The sequence below is a fragment of the Chiloscyllium punctatum genome, unplaced genomic scaffold (genome assembly GCF_047496795.1).
Source record: "Chiloscyllium punctatum isolate Juve2018m unplaced genomic scaffold, sChiPun1.3 scaffold_1749, whole genome shotgun sequence".
NCBI classification, from domain to species: Eukaryota; Metazoa; Chordata; class Chondrichthyes; order Orectolobiformes; family Hemiscylliidae; genus Chiloscyllium; species Chiloscyllium punctatum.
In genome coordinates, this window is record NW_027311483.1 from 3,019 (window position 1) to 17,170 (window position 14,152).

Here is a 14,152-nt window from a genome sequence, read left to right on the forward strand (position 1 = left end):
ACATCCCTGGGCACTATGGGACAATTTCCCATGGCCAATCCACCCTAACCTGCACATCCCTGGACACTATGGGACAATTTCCCATGGCCAATCCACCCTAACCTGCACATCCCTGGGCACTATGGGACAATTTCCCATGGCCAATCCCACCCTAACCTGCACATCCCTGGGCACTATGGGACAATTTCCCATGGCCAATCCACCCTAACCTACACATCCCTGGGCACTATGGGACAATTTCCCATGGCCAATCCACCCTAACCCGCACATCCCTGGGCACTATGGGACAATTTCCCATGGCCAATCCCACCCTAACCTACACATCCCTGGGCACTATGGGACAATTTCCCATGGCCAATCCCACCCTAACCTGCACATCCCTGGGCACTATGGGACAATTTCCCACAGCCAATCCCACCCTGACCTGCACATCGTTGGAGTGTGGGAGAAAACCGGAGAACCCGGAGGAAACCCTTGCAGTCTCGGCGGGGGGAGAATGTGCGAACTCTCCACAGACAGTTGTCCCCCCGAGGGTGGGATCGAACCTGGGTCCCTGGTGCTGGGAGGCAGCAATGCGAACCACTCTGCCACCATGCCATCTTTGGCAGTTTTCGACAAACACAACAGCAATATCCAGGTGCCCACCCACATGAATCTGGGTCAGTGCCTCACATTCTCACTCTCCCTCACTCTCTGTCTCTCTCTCTCTCTCTCTCTCTGAAGCAGGATTGGCCATTTATTATCCAAATGACGTATACCTTCCAAACACAGGACATGCTCTATTACATCATTGACTACACTGCAGGTAAGACAGAGGACAGGCACAGTGCAGCAGCACAACGGACAGGGTCAGAATTTCAAACCTCACACAGACTCAAATCTTCAGATATCTCCTCGAGAGAGAGAGAGATAAACAGGAGAGTCAGTGTACAGATATCTCCCTGAGAGAGAGAGAGAGGGGACTGAGAGACACCAGTCAGTGTACAGATATCTCCCTGAGAGAGAGGGGACTGAGAGACACCAGTCAGTGTACAGATATCTCCCTGAGAGAGAGAGAGGGGGGACTGAGAGACACCAGTCAGTGTACAGATATCTCCCTGAGAGAGAGGGGGGACTGAGAGACCCCAGTCAATGTACAGATATCTCCCGAAGAGAGAGAGAGGGGGGACTGAGAGACACCAGTCAGTGTACAGATATCTCCCTGAGAGAGAGAGAGGACTGAGAGACACCAGTCAGTGTACAGATATCTCCCTGAGAGAGAGAGAGGGGACTGAGAGACACCAGTCAGTGTACAGATATCTCCCTGAGAGAGAGGGGACTGAGAGACACCAGTCAGTGTACAGATATCTCCCTGAGAGAGAGAGAGAGAGAGGGGACTGATAGACACCAGTCAGTGTACAGATATCTCCCTGAGAGAGAGAGAGAGAGGGGACTGATAGACACCAGTCAGTGTACAGATATCTCCCTGAGAGAGAGAGAGGGGACTGAGAGACCCCTGTCAGTGTACAGATATCTCCCTGAGAGAGAGGGGACTGAGAGACACCAGTCAGTGTACAGATATCTCCCTGAGAGAGAGAGAGAGGGGACTGAGAGACACCAGTCAGTGTACAGATATCTCACTGAGAGAGAGGGGGGACTGAGAGACCCCAGTCAATGTACAGATATCTCCCTGAGAGAGAGAGGGGGTCTGAGAGACACCAGTCAGTGTACAGATATCTCCCTGAGAGAGAGAGAGAGGGGACTGAGAGACACCAGTCAGTGTACAGATATCTCCCTGAGAGAGAGAGAGAGAGAGGACTGAGAGACACCAGTCAGTGTACAGATATCTCCCTGAGAGGGAGAGAGGGGGGACTGAGAGACACCAGTCAGTGTACAGATATCTCCCTGAGAGAGAGGGGACTGAGAGACACCAGTCAGTGTACAGATATCTCCCTGAGAGAGAGGGGACTGAGAGACCCCAGTCAGTGTACAGATATCTCCCTGAGAGGGAGAGAGGGGGGACTGAGAGACACCAGTCAGTGTACAGATATCTCCCTGAGAGAGAGGGGACTGAGAGACCCCAGTCAGTGTACAGATATCTCCCTGAGAGAGAGAGAGAGGGGACTGAGAGACACCAGTCAGTGTATAGATATCTCCCTGAGAGAGAGGGGGGACTGAGTGACACCAGTCAGTGTACAGATATCTCCCTGAGAGGGAGAGAGGGGGGACTGAGAGACACCAGTCAGTGTACAGATATCTCCCTGAGAGAGAGGGGACTGAGAGACACCAGTCAGTGTACAGATATCTCCCTGAGAGAGAGAGAGAGGGGACTGAGAGACACCAGTCAGTGTATAGATATCTCCCTGAGAGAGAGGGGGGACTGAGTGACACCAGTCAGTGTACAGATATCTCCCTGAGAGGGAGAGAGGGGGGACTGAGAGACACCAGTCAGTGTATAGATATCTCCCTGAGAGAGAGGGGGGACTGATAGACACCAGTCAGTGTACAGATATCTCCCTGAGAGAGAGAGAGGGGACTGAGAGACACCAGTCAGTGTACAGATATCTCCCTGAGACAGAGAGAGGGGACTGAGAGACACCAGTCAGTGTACAGATATCTCCCTGAGAGAGAGAGAGGGGACTGAGAGACACCAGTCAGTGTACAGATATCTCCCTGAGAGAGAGAGAGGGGACTGAGAGACACCAGTCAGTGTACAGATATCTCCCTGAGAGAGAGAGAGGGGACTGAGAGACACCAGTCAGTGCACAAATATCTCCCTGAGAGAGAGAGAGAGGACTGAGAGACACCAGTCAGTGTACAGATATCTCCCTGAGAAAGAGAGAGGGGGGACTGAGAGACACCAGTCAATGTACAGATATCTCCCTGAGAGAGAGAGTGGACTGAGAGACACCAGTCAGTGTACAGATATCTCCCTGAGAGAGAGGGGACTGAGAGACATCAGTCAATGTACAGATATCTCCCTGAGAGACAGAGAGAGAGGGGACTGAGAGACACCAGTCAATGTACAGATATCTCCCTGAGAGAGAGAGAGAGGGGACTGAGAGACACCAGTCAGTGTACAGATATCTCCCTGAGAGAGAGAGGGGACTGAGAGACACCAGTCAGTGTACAGATATCTCCCTGAGAGAGAGAGAGGGGGAACTGAGAGACACCAGTCAGTGTACAGATATCTCCCTGAGAGAGAGAGAGGGGACTGAGAGACACCAGTCAGTGTACAGATATCTCCCTGAGAGAGAGAGAGGGGGGACTGAGAGAGACCAGTCAGTGTACAGATATCTCCCTGAGAGAGAGAGGGGACTGAGAGACACCAGTCAGTGTACAGATATCTCCCTGAGAGAGAGAGGGGACTGAGAGACCCCAGTCAGTGTACAGATATCTCCCTGAGAGAGAGAGGGGACTGAGAGACACCAGTCAGTGTACAGATATCTCCCTGAGAGAGAGGGGACTGAGAGACACCAGTCAGTGTACAGATATCTCCCTGAGAGAGAGAGGGGGGACTGAGAGACACCAGTCAGTGTACAGATATCTCCCTGAGAGAGAGAGAGGGGACTGAGAGACACCAGTCAGTGTACAGATATCTCCCTGAGAGAGAGAGAGAGGGGACTGAGAGACACCAGTCAGTGTACAGATATCTCCCTGAGAGAGAGAGAGGGGACTGAGAGACACCAGTCAGTGTACAGATATCTCCCTGAGAGAGAGAGAGGGGACTGAGTGACACCAGTCAGTGTACAGATATCTCCCTGAGAGAGAGAGAGAGGGGACTGAGAGACACCAGTCAGTGTACAGATATCCCCCCGAGAGAGAGGGGACTGAGAGACACCAGTCAGTGTACAGATATCTCCCTGAGAGAGAGAGGGGGGACTGAGAGACACCAGTCAGTGTACAGATATCTCCCTGAGAGACAGAGAGAGAGGGGACTGAGAGACACCAGTCAGTGTACAGATATCTCCCTGAGAGAGAGAAGGGACTGAGAGACACCAGTCAGTGTACAGATATCTCCCTGAGAGAGAGAGAGGACTGAGAGACACCAGTCAGTGTACAGATATCTCCCTGAGAGACAGAGAGAGAGGGGACTGAGAGACACCAGTCAGTGTACAGATATCTCCCTGAGAGAGAGAGGGGACTGAGAGACACCAGTCAGTGTACAGATATCTCCCTGAGAGAGAGAGGGGACTGAGAGACACCAGTCAGTGTACAGATATCTCCCTGAGAGAGAGGGGACTGAGAGACCCCAGTTAGTGTACAGATATCTCCCTGAGAGAGAGGGGACTGAGAGACACCAGTCAGTGTACAGATATCTCCCTGAGAGAGAGAGAGGGGACTGAGAGACACCAGTCAGTGTACAGATATCTCCCTGAGAGAGAGGGGACTGAGAGACACCAGTCAGTGTACAGATATCTCCCTGAGAGAGAGAGAGGGGGGACTGAGAGACACCAGTCAGTGTACAGATATCTCCCTGAGAGAGAGGGGGGACTGAGAGACCCCAGTCAATGTACAGATATCTCCCTAAGAGAGAGAGAGGGGGGACTGAGAGACACCAGTCAGTGTACAGATATCTCCCTGAGAGAGAGAGAGGACTGAGAGACACCAGTCAGTGTACAGATATCTCCCTGAGAGAGAGAGAGGGGACTGAGAGACACCAGTCAGTGTACAGATATCTCCCTGAGAGAGAGGGGACTGAGAGACACCAGTCAGTGTACAGATATCTCCCTGAGAGAGAGAGAGAGAGAGGGGACTGATAGACACCAGTCAGTGTACAGATATCTCCCTGAGAGAGAGAGAGAGAGGGGACTGATAGACACCAGTCAGTGTACAGATATCTCCCTGAGAGAGAGAGAGGGGACTGAGAGACCCCTGTCAGTGTACAGATATCTCCCTGAGAGAGAGGGGACTGAGAGACACCAGTCAGTGTACAGATATCTCCCTGAGAGAGAGAGAGAGGGGACTGAGAGACACCAGTCAGTGTACAGATATCTCACTGAGAGAGAGGGGGGACTGAGAGACCCCAGTCAATGTACAGATATCTCCCTGAGAGAGAGAGGGGGGACTGAGAGACACCAGTCAGTGTACAGATATCTCCCTGAGAGAGAGAGAGAGGGGACTGAGAGACACCAGTCAGTGTACAGATATCTCCCTGAGAGAGAGAGAGAGAGAGGACTGAGAGACACCAGTCAGTGTACAGATATCTCCCTGAGAGGGAGAGAGGGGGGACTGAGAGACACCAGTCAGTGTACAGATATCTCCCTGAGAGAGAGGGGACTGAGAGACACCAGTCAGTGTACAGATATCTCCCTGAGAGAGAGGGGACTGAGAGACCCCAGTCAGTGTACAGATATCTCCCTGAGAGGGAGAGAGGGGGGACTGAGAGACACCAGTCAGTGTACAGATATCTCCCTGAGAGAGAGGGGACTGAGAGACCCCAGTCAGTGTACAGATATCTCCCTGAGAGAGAGAGAGAGGGGACTGAGAGACACCAGTCAGTGTATAGATATCTCCCTGAGAGAGAGGGGGGACTGAGTGACACCAGTCAGTGTACAGATATCTCCCTGAGAGGGAGAGAGGGGGGACTGAGAGACACCAGTCAGTGTACAGATATCTCCCTGAGAGAGAGGGGACTGAGAGACACCAGTCAGTGTACAGATATCTCCCTGAGAGAGAGAGAGAGAGGGGGGACTGAGAGACACCAGTCAGTGTACAGATATCTCCCTGAGAGAGAGAAAGAGAGGGGACTGATAGACACCAGTCAGTGTACAGATATCTCCCTGAGAGAGAGAGAGGGGACTGAGAGACACCAGTCAGTGTACAGATATCTCCCTGAGACAGAGAGAGGGGACTGAGAGACACCAGTCAGTGTACAGATATCTCCCTGAGAGAGAGAGAGGGGACTGAGAGACACCAGTCAGTGTACAGATATCTCCCTGAGAGAGAGAGAGGGGACTGAGAGACACCAGTCAGTGTACAGATATCTCCCTGAGAGAGAGAGAGGGGACTGAGAGACACCAGTCAGTGCACAAATATCTCCCTGAGAGAGAGAGAGAGGACTGAGAGACACCAGTCAGTGTACAGATATCTCCCTGAGAAAGAGAGAGGGGGGACTGAGAGACACCAGTCAATGTACAGATATCTCCCTGAGAGAGAGAGTGGACTGAGAGACACCAGTCAGTGTACAGATATCTCCCTGAGAGAGAGGGGACTGAGAGACATCAGTCAATGTACAGATATCTCCCTGAGAGACAGAGAGAGAGGGGACTGAGAGACACCAGTCAATGTACAGATATCTCCCTGAGAGAGAGAGAGAGGGGACTGAGAGACACCAGTCAGTGTACAGATATCTCCCTGAGAGAGAGAGGGGACTGAGAGACACCAGTCAGTGTACAGATATCTCCCTGAGAGAGAGAGAGGGGGAACTGAGAGACACCAGTCAGTGTACAGATATCTCCCTGAGAGAGAGAGAGGGGACTGAGAGACACCAGTCAGTGTACAGATATCTCCCTGAGAGAGAGAGAGGGGGGACTGAGAGAGACCAGTCAGTGTACAGATATCTCCCTGAGAGAGAGAGGGGACTGAGAGACACCAGTCAGTGTACAGATATCTCCCTGAGAGAGAGAGGGGACTGAGAGACCCCAGTCAGTGTACAGATATCTCCCTGAGAGAGAGAGGGGACTGAGAGACACCAGTCAGTGTACAGATATCTCCCTGAGAGAGAGGGGACTGAGAGACACCAGTCAGTGTACAGATATCTCCCTGAGAGAGAGAGGGGGGACTGAGAGACACCAGTCAGTGTACAGATATCTCCCTGAGAGAGAGAGAGGGGACTGAGAGACACCAGTCAGTGTACAGATATCTCCCTGAGAGAGAGAGAGAGGGGACTGAGAGACACCAGTCAGTGTACAGATATCTCCCTGAGAGAGAGAGAGGGGACTGAGAGACACCAGTCAGTGTACAGATATCTCCCTGAGAGAGAGAGAGGGGACTGAGTGACACCAGTCAGTGTACAGATATCTCCCTGAGAGAGAGAGAGAGGGGACTGAGAGACACCAGTCAGTGTACAGATATCCCCCCGAGAGAGAGGGGACTGAGAGACACCAGTCAGTGTACAGATATCTCCCTGAGAGAGAGAGGGGGGACTGAGAGACACCAGTCAGTGTACAGATATCTCCCTGAGAGACAGAGAGAGAGGGGACTGAGAGACACCAGTCAGTGTACAGATATCTCCCTGAGAGAGAGAAGGGACTGAGAGACACCAGTCAGTGTACAGATATCTCCCTGAGAGAGAGAGAGGACTGAGAGACACCAGTCAGTGTACAGATATCTCCCTGAGAGACAGAGAGAGAGGGGACTGAGAGACACCAGTCAGTGTACAGATATCTCCCTGAGAGAGAGAGGGGACTGAGAGACACCAGTCAGTGTACAGATATCTCCCTGAGAGAGAGAGGGGACTGAGAGACACCAGTCAGTGTACAGATATCTCCCTGAGAGAGAGGGGACTGAGAGACCCCAGTTAGTGTACAGATATCTCCCTGAGAGAGAGGGGACTGAGAGACACCAGTCAGTGTACAGATATCTCCCTGAGAGAGAGAGAGGGGACTGAGAGACACCAGTCAGTGTACAGATATCTCCCTGAGAGAGAGGGGACTGAGAGACACCAGTCAGTGTACAGATATCTCCCTGAGAGAGAGAGAGGGGGGACTGAGAGACACCAGTCAGTGTACAGATATCTCCCTGAGAGAGAGGGGGGACTGAGAGACCCCAGTCAATGTACAGATATCTCCCTAAGAGAGAGAGAGGGGGGACTGAGAGACACCAGTCAGTGTACAGATATCTCCCTGAGAGAGAGAGAGGACTGAGAGACACCAGTCAGTGTACAGATATCTCCCTGAGAGAGAGAGAGGGGACTGAGAGACACCAGTCAGTGTACAGATATCTCCCTGAGAGAGAGGGGACTGAGAGACACCAGTCAGTGTACAGATATCTCCCTGAGAGAGAGAGAGAGAGAGGGGACTGATAGACACCAGTCAGTGTACAGATATCTCCCTGAGAGAGAGAGAGAGAGGGGACTGATAGACACCAGTCAGTGTACAGATATCTCCCTGAGAGAGAGAGAGGGGACTGAGAGACCCCTGTCAGTGTACAGATATCTCCCTGAGAGAGAGGGGACTGAGAGACACCAGTCAGTGTACAGATATCTCCCTGAGAGAGAGAGAGAGGGGACTGAGAGACACCAGTCAGTGTACAGATATCTCACTGAGAGAGAGGGGGGACTGAGAGACCCCAGTCAATGTACAGATATCTCCCTGAGAGAGAGAGGGGGGACTGAGAGACACCAGTCAGTGTACAGATATCTCCCTGAGAGAGAGAGAGAGGGGACTGAGAGACACCAGTCAGTGTACAGATATCTCCCTGAGAGAGAGAGAGAGAGAGGACTGAGAGACACCAGTCAGTGTACAGATATCTCCCTGAGAGGGAGAGAGGGGGGACTGAGAGACACCAGTCAGTGTACAGATATCTCCCTGAGAGAGAGGGGACTGAGAGACACCAGTCAGTGTACAGATATCTCCCTGAGAGAGAGGGGACTGAGAGACCCCAGTCAGTGTACAGATATCTCCCTGAGAGGGAGAGAGGGGGGACTGAGAGACACCAGTCAGTGTACAGATATCTCCCTGAGAGAGAGGGGACTGAGAGACCCCAGTCAGTGTACAGATATCTCCCTGAGAGAGAGAGAGAGGGGACTGAGAGACACCAGTCAGTGTATAGATATCTCCCTGAGAGAGAGGGGGGACTGAGTGACACCAGTCAGTGTACAGATATCTCCCTGAGAGGGAGAGAGGGGGGACTGAGAGACACCAGTCAGTGTACAGATATCTCCCTGAGAGAGAGGGGACTGAGAGACACCAGTCAGTGTACAGATATCTCCCTGAGAGAGAGAGAGAGAGGGGGGACTGAGAGACACCAGTCAGTGTACAGATATCTCCCTGAGAGAGAGAAAGAGAGGGGACTGATAGACACCAGTCAGTGTACAGATATCTCCCTGAGAGAGAGAGAGGGGACTGAGAGACACCAGTCAGTGTACAGATATCTCCCTGAGACAGAGAGAGGGGACTGAGAGACACCAGTCAGTGTACAGATATCTCCCTGAGAGAGAGAGAGGGGACTGAGAGACACCAGTCAGTGTACAGATATCTCCCTGAGAGAGAGAGAGGGGACTGAGAGACACCAGTCAGTGTACAGATATCTCCCTGAGAGAGAGAGAGGGGACTGAGAGACACCAGTCAGTGCACAAATATCTCCCTGAGAGAGAGAGAGAGGACTGAGAGACACCAGTCAGTGTACAGATATCTCCCTGAGAAAGAGAGAGGGGGGACTGAGAGACACCAGTCAATGTACAGATATCTCCCTGAGAGAGAGAGTGGACTGAGAGACACCAGTCAGTGTACAGATATCTCCCTGAGAGAGAGGGGACTGAGAGACATCAGTCAATGTACAGATATCTCCCTGAGAGACAGAGAGAGAGGGGACTGAGAGACACCAGTCAATGTACAGATATCTCCCTGAGAGAGAGAGAGAGGGGACTGAGAGACACCAGTCAGTGTACAGATATCTCCCTGAGAGAGAGAGGGGACTGAGAGACACCAGTCAGTGTACAGATATCTCCCTGAGAGAGAGAGGGGACTGAGAGACACCAGTCAGTGTACAGATATCTCCCTGAGAGAGAGAGAGGGGGAACTGAGAGACACCAGTCAGTGTACAGATATCTCCCTGAGAGAGAGAGAGGGGACTGAGAGACACCAGTCAGTGTACAGATATCTCCCTGAGAGAGAGAGAGGGGGGACTGAGAGAGACCAGTCAGTGTACAGATATCTCCCTGAGAGAGAGAGGGGACTGAGAGACACCAGTCAGTGTACAGATATCTCCCTGAGAGAGAGAGGGGACTGAGAGACCCCAGTCAGTGTACAGATATCTCCCTGAGAGAGAGAGGGGACTGAGAGACACCAGTCAGTGTACAGATATCTCCCTGAGAGAGAGGGGACTGAGAGACACCAGTCAGTGTACAGATATCTCCCTGAGAGAGAGAGGGGGGACTGAGAGACACCAGTCAGTGTACAGATATCTCCCTGAGAGAGAGAGAGGGGACTGAGAGACACCAGTCAGTGTGCAGATATCTCCCTGAGAGAGAGAGAGAGGGGACTGAGAGACACCAGTCAGTGTACAGATATCTCCCTGAGAGAGAGAGAGGGGACTGAGAGACACCAGTCAGTGTACAGATATCTCCCTGAGAGAGAGAGAGGGGACTGAGTGACACCAGTCAGTGTACAGATATCTCCCTGAGAGAGAGAGAGAGGGGACTGAGAGACACCAGTCAGTGTACAGATATCTCCCTGAGAGAGAGAGGGGACTGAGAGACACCAGTCAGTGTACAGATATCTCCCTGAGAGACAGAGAGAGAGGGGACTGAGAGACACCAGTCAGTGTACAGATATCTCCCTGAGAGAGAGAGGGGACTGAGAGACACCAGTCAGTGTACAGATATCTCCCTGAGAGACAGAGGGAGAGGGGGGACTGAGAGACACCAGTCAGTGTACAGATATCTCCCTGAGAGACAGAGAGAGAGAGGGGACTGAGAGACACCAGTCAGTGTACAGGTCTGTGCCCCCGAGTGTGGGATGTGATTATCTGTGTGTATGTTTTCTGTGATTAGGTGGGGATTTGCACACTCTCACCAAAGACATTCAATTGTTGGAAATGGAGGCTCGGTTTTACGCCGCAGAGATAATCTTGGGATTGGAGTACATTCATAAACACTCCATCGTGTACAGGGACCTGAAGGTATGGGGTCTTCACTGTCTCCCATCGATTCCAGACTCCATGGTGGGATTACACTGGGTACACAGGGTCAGTGCTGAGGGAGAGGGCACTGTCACAGGGTCAGTGCTGAGGGAGTGGGCACTGGGGAGGGTCAGTGCTGAGGGAGTGGGCGCTGTCAGAGGGTCAGTGCTGAGGGAGTGGGCACTGTCAGAGGGTCAGTGCTGAGGGAGTGGGCCCTGTCGGAGGGTCAGTGCTGAGGCAGTGCCGCACTGTCGGAGGGTCAGTGCTGAGGGAGTGGGCGCTGTCAGAGGGTCAGTGCTGAGGGAGTGGGCCCTGTCGGAGGGTCAGTGCTGAGGGAGTGGGCACTGTCGGAGGGTCAGTGCTGAGGGAGTGGGCACTGTCGGAGGGTCAGTGCTGAGAGAGTGGGCACTGTCGGAGGGTCAGTGCTGAGAGAGTGGGCACTGTCGGAGGGTCAGTGCTGAGGGAGTGCCGCACTGTCGGAGGGTCAGTGCTGAGAGAGTGGGCCCTGTCGGAGGGTCAGTGCTGAGGGAGTGGGCACTGTCAGAGGGTCAGTGCTGAGGGGGTGGGCACTGTCGGATGGTCAGTGCTGAGGGAGTGGGCACTGTCGGAGGGTCAGTGCTGAGGGAGTGGGCGCTGTCGGAGGGTCAGTGCTGAGAGAGTGGGCACTGTCGGAGGGTCAGTGCTGAGGGAGTGCCGCACTGTCGGAGGGTCAGTGCTGAGAGAGTGGGCCCTGTCGGAGGGTCAGTGCTGAGGGAGTGGGCACTGTCAGAGGGTCAGTGCTGAGGGGGTGGGCACTGTCGGATGGTCAGTGCTGAGGGAGTGGGCACTGTCGGAGGGTCAGTGCTGAGGGAGTGGGCGCTGTCGGAGGGTCAGTGCTGAGGGAGTGGGCACTGTCGGAGGGTCAGTGCTGAGGGAGCCCCACACTGTCGGAGGGTCAGTGCTGAGGGAGTGGGCTCTGTCGGAGGGTCAGTGCTGAGGGAGTGCCGCACTGTCGGAGGGTCAGTGCTGAGGGAGTGGGCGCTGTCAGAGGGTCAGTGCTGAGGGAGTGCCGCACTGTCGGAGGGTCATTGCTGAGGGAGTGGGCACTGTCGGAGGGTCAGTGCTGAGGGAGTGGGCACTGTCGGAGGGTCAGTGCTGAGGGAGTGGGCACTGTCGGAGGGTCATTGCTGTGGGAGTGGGCACTGTCGGGGGGTCAGTGCTGAGGGAGGGGGCACTGTCGGAGGGTCAGTGCTGAGGGAGTGCCGCACTGTCGGAGGGTCAGTGCTGAGGGAGTGGGCACTGTCGGAGGGTCATTGCTGTGGGAGTGGGCACTGTTGGAGTGTCATTGCTGTGGGAGTGGGCACTGTCGGAGGGTCAGTGCTGAGGGAGTGGGCACTGTCGGAGGGTCAGTGCTGAGGGAGTGGACACTGTCGGAGGGTCAGTGCTGAGGGAGGGGGCACTGTCGGAGGGTCAGTGCTGAGGGAGTGGGCACTGTCGGAGGGTCAGTGCTGAGGGAGTGGGCACTGTCGGAGGGTCAGTGCTGAGGGAATGGGCACTGTCGGAGGGTCAGTGCTGAGGGAGTGGGCACTGTCGGAGGGTCAGTGCTGAGGGAGTGGGCCCTGTCGGAGGGTCAGTGCTGAGGGAGTGCCGCACTGTCGGAGGGTCAGTGCTGAGGGAGTGGGCACTGTCGGAGGGTCAGTGCTGAGGGAGTGGGCACTGTCGGAGGGTCAGTGCTGAGGGAGTGGGCCCTGTCGGAGGGTCAGTGCTGAGGGAGTGCCGCACTGTCGGAGGGTCAGTGCTGAGGGAGTGCCGCACTGTCGGAGGGTCAGTGCTGAGGGAGTGGGCACTGTCGGAGGGACATGTTTGGGGTGTGAGGGTGTGAGATGCTGAGGGACACAGACAGGAGGGTGAGTGAGTGTGTAACAGTGATGCCCTCCTTCTCTTCCCTGGGTACAGCCCTCCAACGTCGCCCTGACCAGGAGCGGCCATGTTAGAATCGCCGACACACACCTGGCATGTGACTTCACCGAAACACTGCCCACCGCCACCGTGTGAGTACAGGGGCCGGGCCGGGAAACCCCTCCACACTCCCCCACCCCCACAGTACAGGGGCTGGGCCGGGAAACCCCTCCACACCTGGCGATGGGGGCGGAGGGTCATCCTGTCTGTTGAAGTGAGAAGGGGATTGAATGTCGTTGGGTTGGGGGAGGAGTGCGAATGCGGTGCTGACCTTTACCCTTTGACCTGGCTGCAGAGGTACGCGTGGATACGTGGCCCCTGAGGTTCTCGAGAAGGGGACGGCATACACCAGCAGCGCTGATTGGTTCTCCCTGGGCTGCCTTATCTACAATCTCCTTGAAGGGTAATTTACCCCACTCCACGTTACCACACCCCCAACTCCACCCTCACGTTCCCCAAGGACTCACCCTCCCAATATCGCAGAGCACGGTCTGTTACCCCCCTCATAAACCCACTCTCCCCCCTCACTCCCCACTCCCTTTAATCTCCCACCCAGTCTAATTCCACTCTCCCCCCTCACTCCCTTGAATATCCCACCCAGTCTCATCCCACTCTCCCCCCTCAATCCCCACTCCCTTTAATACCCCACCCAGTCTAATCCCACTCTCCCCCCTCACTCCCTTTAATATCCCACCCAGTCTAATCCCACTCTCCCCCTCACTCCCCGTTCCCTTTAATATCCCACCCAGTCTAATCCCACTCTCTCCCCGGTCCCTTTAATATCCCACCCAGTCTAATCCCACTCTCTCCCCGGTCCCTTTAATATCCCACCCAGTCTAATCCCACTCTCTCCCCGGTCCCTTTAATATCCCACCCAGTCTAATACCACTCTCCCCCCTCACTCCCTTTAATATCCCACCCAGTCTAATCCCACTCTCTCCCCGGTCCCTTTAATATCCCACCCAGTCTAATACCACTCTCCCCCCTCACTCCCCACTCCCTTTAATATCCCACCCAGTCTAATCCCACTCTCCCCCTCACTCCCCACTCCCTTTAATATCCCACCCAGTCTAATCCCACTCTCCCCCCTCACTCCCTTTAATATCCCACCCAGTCTAATCCCACTCTCCCCCCTCACTCCCTGTTCCCTTTAATATCCCACCCAGTCTAATCCCACTCTCCCCCCTCACTCCCTTTAATATCCCACCCAGTCTAATCCCACTCTCCCCCCTCACTCCCTGTTCCCTTTAATATCCCACCCAGTCTAATCCCACTCTCCCCCTCACTCCCTTTAATATCCCACCCAGTCTAATCCCACTCTCCCCCTCACTCCCCGCTCCCTTTAATATCCCACCCAGTCTAATCCCACTCTCCCCCTCACTCCCCGCTC

General features: G+C 54.3%; 1 protein-coding gene across 1 annotated transcript; it reads left to right on the top strand.

Moving 5' to 3' along the window:
- Nucleotides 1–726: 726 nt before the first annotated feature.
- LOC140475520 (G protein-coupled receptor kinase 3-like) lies at nt 727–13,165 on the top strand (the record flags this gene model as incomplete). Its single annotated transcript, XM_072567792.1, has 4 exons — nt 727–805; nt 10,697–10,824; nt 12,760–12,854; nt 13,058–13,165. Coding segments are annotated over exons 1-4 (389 nt in total), but the record flags the coding sequence as incomplete, so codon positions are not given.
- Between the last annotated feature and the right edge of the window lie 987 nt (nt 13,166–14,152).